Genomic DNA, 18217 nt, shown 5'->3' with positions numbered 1-18217 from the left:
TTGATGCGAATGAATATACTTTATTTCGTATATTTTACGTATGAATACGAAAATGTTTATATTTTGCGAATAAATTGCCATTCGTGAATAGTAGAAAGCCCCTAGCATATAACTGAATCTTCATTGAATGTCATTGGGTAAAAAAGAAATTTGGAAACAGTGCGAAAAAGTTAGACTTACGAACTTAAGTTATTTTTTATATCTTTCGTGTCAAAAAAACCCACTTTAAAATTCTCACTGCTTAAAACGGTGAATTTCTAATCGGTTTGCAATCGAGTGATCGACACCACGGCATTACATAAAGAAGATTGAAATGATAATATGTAGCAATCAGCTGGAAATTTTTAAAATTGTCCAATCATTACTTCCATCTTCGTGTATCGGCGGCGGCATTTTGTTTCTCTTTGCCCATTAATATTAAACATTAAACATTTTTTCACGTATTTAATTAATGCTTGCTCTTTTCTTTCCAGATTGCTTCGATGAGATAATCACGGTAGTCTGGGCAACCAACCAAATCACGCAGGTAAGCAAATTTCAAGTGTAACAACACGACTGATCATCTGATTGAAATAGCTTCGAGGTGACTGATTGTTTTCAATCGTCTGTGCGGCCATATGAAAATCAATTCCACAAAAAATGAGCACGATTTTTTGCTCCATTTTTCATTTAAAATCATGCAAAATTGAATCTCCAATTAGAAACAGTATGCCGTTATACTACGGAAATTATCGCTTTTCGATCGATGTTTTTGTACGTATTGTTTGAGAGAAACGACAGCTCACTAAAATGATGTCATTCTATTCACTAAAATGATATAGTATTGTGCATTGAATGGAACGAACAACAAAAAATTGTGAATCATCTTCATCGCATGACCTGGATGAAGCCATCTAATACTCTTTGTATCAAAGACTTTGTTGTTGATTCTGATTTATGCAAAATTATTTAAGACACAATGTACAATTTTTGCATGATTCATTAATCATAAAACATGTGGCAGTACCATACAATCACCGCATTTGTTTCGAGAGAGACAAGGGACTCAATTCGTAGTACTACACGTAATCAATATGCTTTGCAAACTTTTCGAAGGTGGGCAATGGAATCGAGTGAAGTGGCAATGAAAGGAAAGATTTGGAACGATGAGCAAGTATCAAAAGAAGATAACGATCGAATAATTTGTAGGGCGAGAGCCGAAATTTCAGTCAAGGTGCCTTTTTAGTAGGTTAAAAACGATTTTCAACGAGTTAAGCCATTTTTCTAGTGCAACATTTTAAATATTGAAAGGAAAGAGAAGTCTATAGAAAGATGAAGAGAGAAGAAGAGCTGGAAAGCACAATAGAAAACGAGCCGTGGTTCAGTTGAAAAATAAAGAAAAATGTCGAAAGAGACAAAAAAAAGTTAAAGAGGCCCAAAATAGTAAAAATCAATGAATAAAAATCGAGAACGTTTAAAATATTTTTGAAAAAAAAAAAGTTTAAAAAATCGAGAAAAGAGCGGTAAAAAAACTCTTTTGGTCGAAATAAATCAAAAAATGGGCGAAAAGTGAAAAAAATTACAAAAAAATGTCATTTGTCACCGTTTGCCGTAAAAATCCATTGCGTCATTCGACTCTTGAATGAATATTACAAAAGCTACCACTTCACTCATCGCCCCAAAATTCCTTCTCAATTCCAAACCACTCGATACAAAACTTGCTACAAAGCACCAATTCAAACATTCCACGAAAAAACCAAAAAAATGTGACCCATTGACGTAATTGCGTCCGTAAGTCCATTTCAACATTCCAAAAATGCCAATGTCTGAATGGCAAACCGTTTTTGTCTCTCAATTAGCCATTGAGTCGTTTGTTTGTGTGTGATCCATAAATAGCATAAATTCAATCGTTGTTGGACTTGACATTTTTTCCTCCAATTTTTCATTATTTTCTAGTGAGAATTTGTTCTGTCCCTCACTATTCAAATCAAATATTCTATATAAAAAAACACAAACTAAAATGTATTCCATTTTAAACAATCGCAACTATTGATGCATGAAATGTGGTGCTGTGAGAATGGTTGATTGTTCATTGTTTCATTTATGTATTTCCCTGAACGCATGAAAGAATTGTGAAGAAATCGACAATGTAATACCATAAAATTACAGCAACAAAATAAAAAAACAGTGGCAGCAACTCACGAATAGTTAGATTCCGAACTACGGTATTGAATCAAATATTGGGTTCAACGTCACATTCACGGTCGCCTCCGAACAAAAACCTGTTGAGTAATTATTGTTCGATATATATAGCTGGTTGATACATTCTCAAACGATGACGGTTTAAGCGCTTCCAAATATGTGGAATTGCCATTTTGGGTGCCATCCACTTGATTCTTATCGGGTTTTTTTTGCAATGTCTTTTATGTATGCCACATTGAAGAATGAAACAAAGAAAATTGCAGTCGGAATCGGATTAACGATGCATATCGGAACTTTATTGGTTACATTGCATCATAAGTTTTCAAACATGTTTCTTTTTTTCCATTAATGAATGGAGCGACGATGTTGTTTCTCTTTCTCCGCTAGAAATTTACTAGACTTGGTGGCCGTTATCGCATTCAACCGAACCGAAAACAAATAATAATAAACAAACTGTCTTCGTTTCGTAGCATGAACGATAACACACGAACATCGACTCAAAACAATACCCGCATCGCATTTCATTGAGATGTGAATTTGCGTTTTTTTTTCTCTTCTTCTTTGTTTACGTTTTCGTATTCTTCTATATTTTTTCGCTCATATGTTTCCGCGCTCACATGATTTACAATTACAATTCAGTGTGTTACAAACGGAAATATATCGCACTACACAGAATTACACCGATGATGATTTTGCGTAACTTTTATTATCACTGTTTCGGTACACAATCAAAAATGACAGAATATATTGAAGGTTTTTTCCGCTTTTTTTTTACACTTCCGCATTTTGGGATTTTTTTTCGCCTCTCAATAAAATTGGAGAACAACAAAAAAATGGGGGTTTTAATTCAATTAGAATCAAAATGTGAATTAGAAGTTAATCGGTGATCATTCACAGAATAAAGTGCTCGGTTGATAAATGCGCAAATAAATGTTTGTGACTGAAAACGACGGCACGTACTTTCCATAGTCTTATCGTCTCTCGTTTGTTTTGCCTCTAAAATGTAGTTGTCTATCCATAATTCACTCGCAAATGATAATTAAATCTCGTCGTCGACACAAAAACAACAACATCGAAAAACGGCTTTTGACGACGGGCACGACGACAACATATAAAACGGTTGACAAAAGTGAAACTTAGCGATATGAAAGTCCATGCACATTAAAAACGGTTAAAAAGTAGTTATGTTTGCGATTAAAATTATCTTAAAGGTTCATTTGATGGAAAGATGTAGAAAGAAGTATGTGTGTGTATGTTTTGTTGTTGAAATAAATGTGCAATAATGGCATTATATAAACATTGTTGGATTGTAACTAGATTTAAGTGCGATTGAGACAGAGAGAATTGTATCAATTTCGCTCTCCACTGAATCTCATGCCATTTAACTCGAAACTCTATCGGGTTTCTCAATCTGAACCAATTTATACCGTCGCCGGGCGTCATGGCACATTCCAGCACAACTGCACTTAATTGGATTTTACTTACAATTTCAATGTATGAATTAGTTCACCGATGGGCTCGATAAAAATAGAGCGAAGCAATTAACGTTTGTCGCCTCACACATCGCTTTGTTTCAATCAACCTCATCCAGTTTGTTGAACTGAATTTGTTATTCGAACTTGTAATAAATAATTCCAATAACAATAATTCAATATATATATGTGGTTCATGGAGTGCCGACTTATCTGTATGCATACATGTACTTTTATTCCGTGGCAATAAACTAACATTTTCGGGCCTTTGTTTTTCACACGAAAAAACATGAACTCTTTCGTACTCGTTATTATTGTTTTTACTTCTCAAGTTTGTACTCCTGTATTATTATTATTATTTTCTATTGTTGCTGGAATTGTCGTTTAGTCGTTGCTACTGTTTTCTTTACCGACAAAATATTACACCTTTGTTTACACTTCTAATGATTGAGCAATTTCGGAAATTGCCATAATTCTTCGTCAGTTTTTTTTTCTTGTTTGACACTTGTTGAAAACATTAAACAGCATGCTAAACGTTATGTGAATACATTTTTGAATAAAAGTAGGCTGAATTGTGGTTGCGGCTGGTAGTCTAGAATGGTACACATTACATACACAAATAATAGAACACATGGTGTATGGTATAGCTGCTGGCAACAAGTGCCGTTGGTATTTTATGTCATTTCAAATGAATAATGAACATAGGCCGGACTTTAACTGTAATTAGTGTCAATGATACTGGCAATTCAGGCAAATGAAGAATTAAGTCAGTCGCAGACAATTGGTAGCCATGATTAAAATGATGGAAATACAGGCGCCACGCGATTATTCGTTCTCCAAACATGGTTTTTCATTGAAAAATGTATCAATACACAAGGCGATCCGAGGAATACCTTCGAAAATATTCGAAAGAAGATTATCTCTCTTGAGAACTGATGAACAAGTAATTGATTTTTGATGATCCATTTTTTACAGTACACCGTGCTGAAGTAACCCATTTCAAATGACCCACTGTCGATAATTCGAATCGCCACATATAAAACTATAAAAGAGCTTAAAGAGTATGGATTGGGAGATTTGTATTTTTCCATGGCACTCGTTTTTTGGCGATAGACCCCTTCCGATTTTCAATTTTCTTAAATTTTTGGGTTTTTTCTTAAATTTTCGATTTGTTTTTGGAATCGTGTCTCTAAAAACTCAAACTTCAGCTAAATAAAACGAATTTTTCAATAAAATTCTTGATATTCGATATTCATCGGAAGTTTCTTTCAAAAGAATTCATTTTTTCTACTCAAAAACTCCAATCACCATTCTATTTTTATTGAATCATCGTCATTATTGAACCAACCATTGGTGATCTCATAAACAGTCTATGATAGACCTACCCAAAACGAAGCTTAGTTTGACTCACCATTTTGGTCAAATTGATCTCTGTCGTTTTATGTCATTATACCGGACCGCTGAAACTCTTCAATCTTCATTTGTCATTGTCTACCTTCCGTTGAGCACATGATTTCAAATCTAATCTTTTCGTTTCGTCTCTCTCTCTCTCTTTGAATACTTGAGAGAGTTCTCTTACTCTTTCACGTTCTCTAGCTGCGTGGCTCAATCATCTTTCAAGTTTTCCAACTCAAAATCGCCATATTCAAGTCTTCCGCAGTAGGTTCGTGATTTTGTCATCAAATCGCAATTTGAGCTCGATAGTCATCAATTTAAGCTTGGCAATTCTTACAACTAATCGGTGAGCTGACCATAACAATGTATCATTTGAATACGCACATTTGAATACGTTTTATGCAAAAACACACAATTTGTAGAAATGAAAAGTAAAAGTTGTCCAGATACATCAAAAACCATTGTCATTGAATCGAACTTTCGTATCCAGAGTCCGGTTTCAATTGTTTGACGAAATCGAAAGTATATAATAAATAATAACAACGGCAAAGAAAACCGTGAAAGAATTTCAAAGCAAACGTGAGTGTGTGGCGATTTTGAATGAAGAGACGCAAAAAAAAAATCGAAAGTGCTATCGCCGCTAGCGTCATACAATATATACAAATCAATTGTTGTAATTGCACATTTTGTCCGGAGGAAGATGAAAGAATTCAATTGTTTTCGTGTTTTTTTGGTTGTTTGAATAAGTTCCGCATTCGATAAATACGCCGTTTCGAATGTGTTAATTCCAATCCCGTTGTACGCTTGTTATGTAAAATAATAACCAGACATGGTTCCATGGTGTTAAATTTTTTGTAAAATCACACACCGATTCATTGCTCTGTCGGACCTTCCACAATAAACACCGTTGGTTCCTAGCAATCAAACACACTAATCGACACCATTTTTCGGTAGAATTTTATAGGTAGCTTAATAAAGTACAGAAAATACAAAAAAATATCAATTTTTTATCATCATTTTTTTGAAAATTAAACTTTCAATAACAAACAATGATAAAATTTTCCATTAATTTCGACGCGAAGAAGGACAAAGTCTTAATTAACCCGAGTTTTATCGCACATCGCATTTAAATGACTTTCGTGGTTTTTAGAAATAACGAGCAAACGTAATATTAAATTTATATCGATGTCACAGTACCAAGGTCACAGAAAAAAATGTTTGCTTTTCTGTGAATTACGAGTTTTAGTTAAATAAAATTGACTTTTAGTTAAGTCGTCACGTCGTGATGTAAAAAAAACTAACAACATGAAAATAACTCCAAATTACTTCTTCATTTACTTATGGTTGCAGTGAAAATCAACTTTTTGTCACTCTGTTTGAATGTAATATGGCATGCAGCAATTTAGCTGCGGTTTCAACATACTTTTTTTCACGTCATGACATTCGCAAAGATTCAAAACATCGATTGTGACATGCAATTCGCTTAAACTTGGTTATAACACTAACCAGAGCTTTGGAAAGAGGGAGGTAGAGAGAAATAGTAAGAATTATGCAGTGTGAACACGAACATTCGGTAGGTTACAAGGTTTGAGTGTGAATGCAATGCACAGATAATGACTTAATGCAAACTTTTACAGTTTTAATCATGTATGATTGAACCTTCATCAAATTAATAATGCAATGGTGGTACCGCTTGGTTTTCGTCACGTATTTTGCTCGAACCTTTAAACCAGTGTTTGATCAAAATCAAATGTGCATTTTTGACATTTTCCACATTTTGCACTGTATTTTCTTAAGAGCCATGCAGAAAATGGGACAACCTCGACTTTGTCATGAAGATAAGATCCGGGTCTTGACCGCACCATAAAATACAAGAAATAGAAAATGCACCGAATTGCTCAAAAGAGATTGAAAACCGTTGCAACCAGGGACTGGAAACTTTGAATTGTCTTCGAAAAATTGTTTGGAACCGAAGTCCGTTCGAACTTTAAAAATAGTTCGAAACTGAAAAACGATCTAACAAAGGTCTGAACAAAAATCGAAGCAGAAAAATCTCTAAAAACTTCATCAAACTTCGAAACGCTTCGAAATCTGATCAAAAAGGTTGCACAATTTTCATAAATAAAAAGTCATGCTCGACCGACACTGAGACCGACAGCGGTCCATTTATTAAATGCGCTATGTTGTAAATGGTTTTATCTTAAGCCTCGAAAAGTCTTTGAAAAGTGACTTTTTAAAAGTCAACTAATGAAAATGCCATAAATTCTGTTGCCTGATCACAGTTTTTATTCATTTCGTGCTTATTAAAAGGTCAAAGTAACACAAATTCTGCATGATTTGTTAAGCTAATAAGATTACATGTTGAAATGCTCGAGTGTTCTTTAATAAAAACCCCGTGTAAAGACGGTTAATGCTTTTTTGATTTGAAATTTTCCACACAAATCATGCCCGGTCGTTCAATTTGATGTAATCATAATCATGTGCGAAAATGTAATAGTGATAAAACGTCAATTGGTTAAAAATGAATTGGTAAACTGTGCGATGAAGATTCTCGAAATTTTATCATGTGTGGAGCGAAAATCAAGTCAAATTTAATTTAATCGAATTCAATTTGGTGCATGGCAGTTCCATCGCTTAATTAAATCAACGACAACCATTTTCGTCGGTTGCATTTGAAGCGCAATAAACGAATGCTGTGTCGGTCATTCAATTTGAACAATCGCGCTAATTCAATAAAGCAAATCAACTCAACAACACACATCATTTGAATTCTGTTTTAATGCGAGACATAAATCACTGTCAAAAGACATTTCTTCGCTTGCCGAGAGTGCAGAGAATAAACCAGAGCCTCATTCATAGTCAGCAAAACACACAGAGTGTTTCTTTGTTTTGATTCGACATTCGATCGAATAACACCCTCTGTGGGCTTTGTTATTGTCATGAATCCGCGAAAAATAGACGACTTTCAACGGTTCTCGGCGTAACCAATCCAAATATAATCTAATGAATACAACTATTTTAAATCGTAAATTGTGTATACACGTCGTTAACATTCAAATTTCGTACCAATGTGCGAAGTACGCGCGAGCGCGCAGATCTTCATTTCAATTCAAGACAATCACAAATCGTGACTTGTTTACTGCGATATGGAACGAAAAATGTACGCGCCGCCGAGAACTGAGCGAAACGTGAACATTGTTACCCATTGTTAATCATTTTATTATCGATCGCTTGGATAATTATTCGCTAAAATTCGTGAATTCGAAAGTGGATTTACCTTTTTTCAAATATCATCGTTTACATTCTTCGAATTCCGAAACCATTTTGAACTCGTTTAAAGCACGTCGAGTCTTTAACATTCGCACACACACGATCTATTTGCAAGTCATTCAATTGAAAAATTCAACATTGCATTGATATTTTGATATATATGTGGAAAATTTCAGATTTAAAAAATGTTGACGAACAAAGAGAACGTTCAAGTGATTGATGAGTCGAGAATTCTGAATACAAATGAGAAGTGTCAATTAACGCTGTGAAAACAAAAACTGAATTGATTTGCAAAAAAATGGCGAATTAAACATCTGAATGTGATTTTCGAACATGAAATCATCGAATTAAAATTCCAGTCTTCTTATATTGAAAACGACGCACCTCAAAATTATTATGTAAGCACCACAAAAAAATGTTTCAAAATTCATGAATTCATGAAACGGCCAAATTCCATTCAATTCGAAATAATTTGAATTTTTAATCAGATCGAATTCCGGTGAAATCAGAAGTTTCAGTGTAAATGTTAAGCAATTATAATTTTCAAAATTCGTTGTACGACGTTCGCTGTCGAATATAGTCTTCTTTTAACTTTAATGAACTCGTTTAAAAAAATTAGAAACGAAAATTTCATAATTTTCATGGAAAAAACTTAATTTTCATTTTTTTTTCGATGAACTGCAATTAAAGTCCAATTAAATTTGAAACTGAAAGAAAAAAAATTAAATCAAAAAAATCATTTATATTCGATTAAAAAATGTTCACGTTTTCATTAAATTTCAAGGCATCATTTTTGCAATTTCAAACCTGTGGAAAAAAATGAGAGAGAAAGGCACTTAAAATAATGTAAAAAGAGACACTTTTCGGGGACAAAGCAAAAAAAGTTAAAAAATCGGGTTGAAATTCAAAAACCATATTGATTATCATCAACGCGTCGAAAAAAGTCTCGCGGCATACATTATCAATAATAATAAAATCCACTGGACGATGAAAAAACGTATCTAAAAATAGTCATTAATATGTGGAATGTTAAAAATTACAGACGCTTGATTGACATTTATACGCTTCTCGTGTCGACCCGTCGTTATTATCATTTTCATATGTTTTTGTTCACGTCTCATCTCCTTCTAATCGGACAATGACAAAAAAGCACTTTGAGTTCATACATTCTTTTTTTTTTGTATTTTCGACACATTTATATAGTGAAATAAACAAATTGGACGTTTTTTTTCAACAGTTATGGTTATCATCGCTCAATAATCTCATGTTTTTTGTCGGCACGTGACAGTAAACAGGCAAAAAATCCCCCCACCGGTAAACGCGTTTTAAACTAGTTTTTGTTTGGGATTCGAGTAACGTGACAATTTAAAAATATCGAGATCCGGGTTTTGAAAACACTCCGAATTGTTTGTTTTGAACAACATCTTGGTCACGCTTTGATATCATGTAATTCAACATCTTCTCGCACTAGGGGAAATGATCTATTCGCGAATGGACAAAATTTATTAGTTGTATGATAAAGTCGTCATTTTGGTAAAATAATTCAAGAAATTCGCATACAATTCGCAAGCTAATCGCAAAAAGTTATCACAATCAAACTATATAAATATACGCTTGCAAACGAACCAAGTGAATAGCGGCGACGCAAGAAAACGAAGTGAGTGAATAGCGGCAACGGATAACATTTTTTCTTTCGTTCGTTGTCGCTATTCACTCATTTCGTTTTCGTGCGTCGCCGCTATTCACTTGGCTCGTTTACAAGCGTTCACAATTTGATACATACAAAACATACAAATTTTGCGAATTGTCTCACGTTCATAGCGTTTTGTTTGCGAATTGTTTTTTAAATCACAACTTTACTGGCCCATCGCTTACAAATCATTTCGCATGAAATTCACAAAATATCGAATAATTCGCTATTTTCTGATCGAGATCCGATCCCCTAGTTCTCGCATTTCAATCAACTTATTTCAAGTGCAAGTATAACATTATTGGACGAGAAAAAAATCCATATTCAATTGAGACGTCATTTAAATACGTCGACGTCATTTGGCCAAGTTTAATGAATATGTAAACAACAAATAGTTTCTACTACCACACACACCATTTTAGTTTATTCAAACGGCGAATATAAAGCGAGTAATTTAAATTAGACGGTTTTTAAATTGAGGAGAGATTAATGATAGCAAAGCGCATAAATCTGACACATCCGAACATAAATTCGACAGTTAAGCAGCAATTTAATACACCGACACTTTTTATAGATTCAAATTGGTGGCGACCTTCAGCAGCAGTTCAATCGGAAGAATTGCATATTGATGTCACATATATATACAGTGAATCTTATTTTTTTGATAGACAAAATAACAAGCAAAGTAAGCAGAGAAACTCTCCACTAACATAGGATTCATATACGAATGGCGTGTGAGTGGAGTGTGTCATGCAAAATTTTGTCTACCAAAAATATTAGATTCACTGTAGAAGCGGAATACCTTAGTGATGACTGATGAGCAAAATATTAAAATTTAAAAAAATCCACTGTCTCCAGTGCTCTGAGTAGCTGGAAGTTGTCCTTCTCACAAATCTATTCAAAACATCGAGAGGAGAGTATGTTTTTATTCAGACATTACTCAACTATAAGCGCTGAATAACATACTCTCTTCTCGATTTATTCAATAGATATATTGTTCTGAAAAACCTTCTCTACAGAGACGTACTACATGAAGTATAGAAACATCAAAATTTTGCTCCGAAAAGAATCGGATTTGACAAATGTTGAAAATACTTCAATTAGCTTTTTATTAGATTAGAAAAAGTGTCTGTCGAACACAAAGAGCTAGCTTGTATCGCAATTCTTCACGATGTATTTGATTAAATTTAAGCGTTGAATAATTGAAATTGAATGGTTAAAACGGTTGTCGAGACTGGCACTGCCATATAAAATTATGTACTCTAAAGCCAGACGATTTAAGTCTGAATTCAAAGCCGCGTCTAAATACCTTCAAGGACAAAAGTTCAAAAATTTTACAGACACTTTGATATTTACTCATACAATTATTCATTTTAAATGATTTTATTATTTATTTGAAATGATTTTAAATAAAATAAATGCCTATTTTTGCCATTTTGTCTACTAATTTGTTGTTTCTTGCTGCCTCTCGAATTTTGAATGAGCTTGTGATATAAAGAGATGGCAAAATCAACACAAGTTACAGTGTAGTCCAACATGTTATCAGTGTCATAAGCTATTTTTACACTCACAAAACGTTTGTGTTATAAGTCAGTTGGTAAGGGGAAAGTATTTACAGCGCTAAACGGTTCATTATCCATATTCTTCTTATTCTTTCAATTTCACTTGGAATGATCAAGTCTGTTTCAATGACTGCCATGAACTCGAAACTTTTTCCAACATTTGAATCGATTATTATAAAATGTTTACATATACAAGAGTCTCTTGTCAAGAGATATTCATTATATTCTGCTTTATTGTGTAAAAGTTTAGTTGTTGTTGCTCCAATTCCTAATAAATAATGCAATAATAATTTATTGCATAATGAATCATGTGTTGTTCGATTAATGATGCCGATTGACATTGAAATCTTCAATTAACTGGCAATCAATTGAATCGATTTATTGAAAAAGCAATGAACCAATCTTTTTCTTTGCCGTGGCTTTGGAGAAAGACATTTTTTAATAATTTTTTCCGAATTTTTCACTATTATTTCCTACTAGATTTCCTACATTGAATTTATTAAAAAAAAAAATCTTTTTCCTATCTTCCAGTATAACATCGGACTGCGGGATCTCCAATTGGATACAATACTTTTTGCTAAAAAGTATTCAAACGTTTATTCCAAGAACCATGATGATGGATCGATTTTTCACAAAATCAATGTGCCGTCAATTGATGGCACTGGCACTATTATCGTTAATTTGCATGTCTGACGGTCATTTGATTAAAAAACGACACGACGGAAGTGTTGTTTCGAATGGCAACGAATCGAATCCACAACCAGAAATTGATGAAGCATCCGAGACTGATGCCGAAGGCATTCACAGTGGCATAGAGGTGACAAATAATGGAAATGACAATAATGATGTAAATAACACGCCGGAAATAAAAGTGACAAGCACAACCGATGTAAATAATGGCATTGAACAAAATTTTACCGGCAACACCAATAGCACCAATCAAACGGTCAACGAGACAATAGCATCGATCAATGGCACCAATCAAACGGTCACCAATTTACAAAAAGCGAATTTTACCAAAGAAATTAGTCAAGACGATTCCGTAGAAAATAAGTGAGTAGAGACCCCACACTGTGAAGCGAAACAGTGTTCTTTTGACAACAAATCTCAATCTAATTTATTCGAATTATTTTCAGATTGCCATCAAAACTTAGCGATAAGTCAGAGCCAGTTGCAAAGCCAATAGCTCGAATAGCCGCTGTTTCATTGAAGGATGACGAAAACAAAGAAATTCAATCAACTCGAACTCAACCATCAAATCCTTCCGAAAAACCAAAGAGACTTGACACAACATTTGCACGATCAACCGAACGCACGGTTGCTGCTGACATCGAAGTCAGTACAGTGCCGGTAAGTCAGTCAACCGCATCGATTCTATCGACAATTGTACAATCGCCAAAAATTGCGGCGACCGAAAAAATTCCATCGCGAATTTCATCAATTTCAATGCCAGAGATGACGGAAAAACGTGCAAAATTTTTAAGTGAAAAACTCGAGACGTCATCACCATCAACGGCTCACAATCCCGATGCATCGTGGTCGAATCTGAAGACCGTTGGTGAAGTACATCATAATAATGTGACGTTGGGCATTAAATCGGTTAATGGAAAATTGGACAGTGAAGAAGTGGCCGAAAGTAGCCATTCATCTGAGTCGGCAGCCGCACAAAAAGACGGCGAAGAACATGAAACACAATTACAAAAATCAAACTCGAGTCAAATTTCCGATGTTTCTGACGATAATTCGTTGAGCTCATTACAGTCCTCGTCATCATCGCATCGACCCACAAATTCGGTGACGCCAAAAATTAAAACAACCGAATTTGATGAATCCAAACAGGCGGTGGACAAAGAGCAACCAACTGAAATTCCAAAGACAAAAGTTACGGATGTGATGCAAACCACGAAGGTCACGGAATTGAAGGAAGAACATCCGAAAATCGTTGACGGATCCACGGCAGCTGGCATTAGCTCAACTCCATCTGGTGTAAGTCCATCAGTGTTAAATTCGACCGAACGTTCAAAAGCTGAAGAAAGTACGGAAAGAGTGACTGAAAATGTGACAGAACCCGCGACGGAAAAAGATGTCTATACAACGACCGAAGAGGATGAACCAACCACAACGATCGAAGTAGAAACTGTGATGCCAAATGACACGACGACCTTAAGTCACATTCCAACGGTGAAAACTAAAGAAAATTTGGTCGTAGAAACAACAACAGCAACAGCAATGATCCCGACAACCGAAACAACAGACGTTCCAACGACAATTTATGTTAGTTCACCCAAAGAAGATGAGAATAAAGTGCATCACGAGTACATTGAAAATGTGGTACCTGTTCAACCTACCGAATCGATTCAATCAAATCAATCTTTTTCAATCAATTCGAATACAACGCCCATGGTCGAAATCGAGTCAACAACTCCCGAAATAACAAAGGTATTCGTTCATCCAACGAAACCAATCACCACAAAAGCAAATTCAACCGAAATAAATCAAAAAGTCATCAATGATGGAAAAGTACGTGAACCGATTTTCAGTTCGACATCAACAACGGAACGAAGTGTAACGACAACAGTACTCCCAGTCAATGAATCAACCGACGCACCACTGCTGCAAACCACTACCTTCGTTTCGGTGCAACCAAAATCACCACCAGAAACCGATACCGTTACACCAGAATCACTGCCACCAGAGCACACCGAAGGTGTGGCACAAGGTGAAATCGGCGAACCGGCCGATGTAAACGCAATGATTGCCATTGGCATCAGTCTTGTTGCTGTGATTACATTGATTTTACTCGTTGGTTTTTTGTTGGTCATGCGAAAACGACAAAAACAATTGACCTACGGTCAAAGATGCCGACCGATTGGCCTGGACGCATACAGTTTGGATAATATTTCGGTGTACAACAGTGTAAGACGGAAGAGTGCAATGCGAACATCAAAACGTGCTTTTGGGAATGCCGGTTTCGATGATCCTGGACTGAAGAATAACCCATTGAGCATTTCACAATTGGCAACATTCTCACAGAAACGCGTTTCGATCAATGAAGAATTCAAAGATATTCCCACAGTAACTGCACGCATTGAAGAGGTGCCCGTTGGATGCGAGGATAAGAATAGGCAAGAGTCAATTTTTTACACTTTTTCCAAAGTTCCAAATTATTTTCTTTTCCCTTCCCGAATAGATACGCAAATGTGGTACCACTGCCGGAGAGTCGTGTCCATTTGAAGCAAGTCGATGACGACGAAAAAACCGAATACATTAATGCAAACTTTGTAAAAGGTCCCAAAGATACAACCCATTACTATATTGCTTGTCAAGCCCCACTCGAGCATACCGTCATTGATTTTTGGCGTATGATCTGGGAACAAAATTCACGCGTCATTATTATGGCCACCGATTTAACGGAAAATGGCATTGAAAAATGTGCCGAATATTTACCATCGTCGTTTGTAATTGACAATCATGTCACGTTCGGTGACTATCAAATCACATTGAAAAATCGTGAAGTTCGTGATAAATACGCGATGTCAACGGTTCATTTGAAAAATGAATGCACAAAAACATGGCGAGAAATTACACACTTTTGGTATCAATGGCCAGAGAATGGTGTGCCAATCGATGAAGCTAGTGTTATTGCTATGTTGTTGGAGGCGCGTAGCTACTTGAAAATGGTTACACCAGAACAAAGCGATAAAAGTGGACAAGCAGAAAGCGATCTCGATAGTAAAATCGGCAATGGCAACGCAGATAAGACCAAATCATTGCAACGGGTTCAAGGGTAAGATTATCGTTACCATAAATTTACACAGAAAATTGACAATTTTTTTTCCTATTTTTCTATGTTTTCGATTTTTTTTTTTTTGTACTTTTGTAAATCTTTTCTGGAAATCATTTTTCTCTTATTTTAAATTAATTTAAAATTTATTAATCTTATTAAATTAATAAATTTCTTGAAAAATTTTCAGACCGTTGACAGTGCACTGTTCACCGGGAACTGGTCGTACAGGAACAATCATCGCATGTGATATTGCAATTAGATCACTTGAGCAACCAGCACGAAATGTCGATGTGCCGCAAATTGTCTATTTCGTTCGAAGAGGTCGTGCCAGTGCCGTTCAAACACGCGAGCAATACGAATTTATCTATAAAGTATGAATCACTTTTTTATCAGCATTTTATGTCGGTCATAATGGTTAAGGCCAAACGAAGTCAAGCTTTGATTTTATCGAATTAATATGAGAGACGGAATTAAATAATGACTAATTGCACTTACATTCAGTTTAATGATTTTTGCTGAAAAAAATACTGTACTGTGAAACAAATCAAATAATGTCATAGAAATTATTTTATGTGGTTCAAATCAATTTAAGAAAAATCGATTTTAATTCGGTCATTCAATGTCAAGAACTTCTTCGTTTTGTGCCTTTTCTTTTGTTCAATTTAATTTTTTTTACTTTTAAATTTCAATTAAATTTGAATTTGAATATAATAAAATGTCTCTATATTTCAGGTGGCTCATGTGTATGCAACAAAATTAACGGGTCCAGTGAATGATAATTGAGTCGTTCATACGTGTTCAAGGGGCATTCGTGCAAAGAGTGCAATCTCCACAATTTCCTGAAGCCAAGCGGTTAATCAATTACCCTCTCAAACGAACTGAAGAACTAAAAATCCGATGACGACAAAAAAGTTTCAAGACGAATTCATGGTCATTTGGAAGCTTTGTGGCATCTTTGTCATTTGTGACAAAAAAGAAATTTATACTTTTAGTAAATTTATTGCAAAAGAAACCAAAATATAATTTGCATAGTTTAAGGATCACATCTGTAATAATGAAAAATGTAAAAAAAAACTCAATTGAGTATATTTCAAGTAGTGCTAAGATTTTGGGACCATATATTGTGATAAAAATTGGCTTGCTCGCCCATATCATTGCAGCTTGTAAATACTGTAAAATTATTAGCTATTCCCATTGGCAAGTTATTTAGTTAATCTAGAGAGAACTAGTATCTGAAACAAAAATTGGCTTGATATTGGTCGATTTGACGTGCAGCTGCATCGAGAACACACAGAATACGCGTGCGTTAGAGAAAATTGCATCACATTGAATAGGTGTTAAGGAAAGGTTTATTAGTCAAAGAGTGGCATAAAAGGGCATGAGCCCAATGCCAAATTATGCTATACGTAACGTGTAAATTTAGTCGAATTTATTAGAATGTTTCCATGAATTGAGCTAAACCGAAAATATTTAAAACAGTATCGCAGTCGATATGAAATTCGGAGTTTTTTTTGTGTAAATATTTAGCAACTATTGATCAAGACCATTCCACTCAAAATCAATGATATTTTTTTTTTAAACGTATTATTATATAAAATTATCAATGAACAATGATATTCAAACATTCCATGAACCGAAGTTTATGTAGTGAAATTATTTTTTATTCCAGCCACACTGGAGAAGTATTTGAATAATACTTTAACCGAATAATCGAAAATAAATATGAAATGAATATTTTTTGGCGTTTATTTTTTCGTCGTTTTTTGGCAGGTTTCATAGGGAGAGATGGGTTGACCAACAAAAAAATCTTTTCGTTTTTTAGACCGGGGTAAATCCCGAAGACTTACCGAAGACTTAAACGGAAAGGGGCCAAACACAGAACTCTATCAAAACCTCCGCCCACCTATGGGCTCGCATTGCGATAACATCTATGCAACTATCCGTCCGGATATAAAATCGATAAAAAAACTAAGCATTCTATACAATTTTTTTAGTTCTGTGAAAAAACGGATTTTTTGGCGAATCAAAGGACAGATTTTGAAGTTCACATTTGCAGAACTTCTTTCAATTAAAAGAGACTGGATTCAATATAAAATAACAAAAACTGGCCTTCAATAAATTTTGGCTTTATTTAATTCGATAAAAAACATTGTTCACTTGAACCGACTAGAATATTCTTGACCTCAAGAAATTTGTCAAAATAAAACTGCAACTTGCCCATACATTTTTTTATATGAACATGTTGCTCTCTTTAACAAATTCCTTGAGCTCACGAATATTCTAACCGATTCTCTTTAAAATAATACTATAGTTTGATTGGTATACCATTGACGATTTGAAACCAAATTTTGATTTTAAAGAAGACTAAATGAAGAATAAGATAATTACAAATAAATGCGGCGTACATCTTCCAATTCAGCTGGTTTCCGGCACAAAGGACAGTTCGGACAATCTTCAAGTGCCACTGTAATACACATTGTACAAAATATATGGCCACATGCAATGGAAGAGACACTCTTTCCCTTCAGGCTTTCAAAACAAATGACGCATTCTTTTTGTTCTAACATTGGTTCCGGTTCTGGTGCCGTTGGTTTTTGTAAATCTCGAAATAAAATTTCATCTTGACTGAGTGATGCGACTTCCACTTCGATCGTTATTGAATTGTTGTTAATAAACTCATTTTGTGGATTCAGCAGTTCATCCCATGATAAGAAATTGTTCGTCCATAGGCTATGACCCGGTAGAAAGTATTTTTTCTGAACTTGTTTCACTGAATGCTCAGTTTTGGCGGAAAGAATTCGCACCAACATTTGATGGTTGCATGGTTTGTCAATTTTCAACGTCAAACGTACGCAAAGTT

The 18217-nt window shown here is 34.8% G+C and overlaps 1 protein-coding gene across 3 annotated transcripts in view; it reads left to right on the top strand.

The window, feature by feature from the left end:
• The window catches only part of LOC116349787 (receptor-type tyrosine-protein phosphatase zeta), a 38765-nt gene extending 21770 nt beyond the window's left edge, over positions 1-16995 (top strand). For 2 of the 3 annotated variants that reach the window (XM_031781379.1, XM_031781380.1), the window contains exons 2-7: positions 474-526; positions 12102-12623; positions 12707-14695; positions 14761-15357; positions 15545-15728; positions 16090-16995. In XM_031781379.1, coding sequence (XP_031637239.1) covers positions 12181-12623; positions 12707-14695; positions 14761-15357; positions 15545-15728; positions 16090-16140 — 3264 coding nt within the window. In that variant the 5' untranslated portion in view covers positions 474-526; positions 12102-12180 and the 3' untranslated portion in view covers positions 16141-16995. Of the gene's footprint in view, positions 1-473; positions 527-8544; positions 8717-12101; positions 12624-12706; positions 14696-14760; positions 15358-15544; positions 15729-16089 lie in introns of those variants that run through there. The other variant, XM_031781382.1, reaches the window with a different exon arrangement.
• The last annotated feature ends 1222 nt before the right edge of the window (positions 16996-18217 follow it).

The sequence above is a fragment of the Contarinia nasturtii genome, unplaced genomic scaffold, assembly GCF_009176525.2.
Source record: "Contarinia nasturtii isolate CC-2019 unplaced genomic scaffold, AAFC_CNas_1.1 Cnas_scaffold_3116, whole genome shotgun sequence".
Classification (NCBI taxonomy): domain Eukaryota; kingdom Metazoa; phylum Arthropoda; class Insecta; order Diptera; family Cecidomyiidae; genus Contarinia; species Contarinia nasturtii.
Note: the sequence above shows the minus strand (reverse complement) of the source record. Positions and strands in the feature narration are given on the sequence as shown.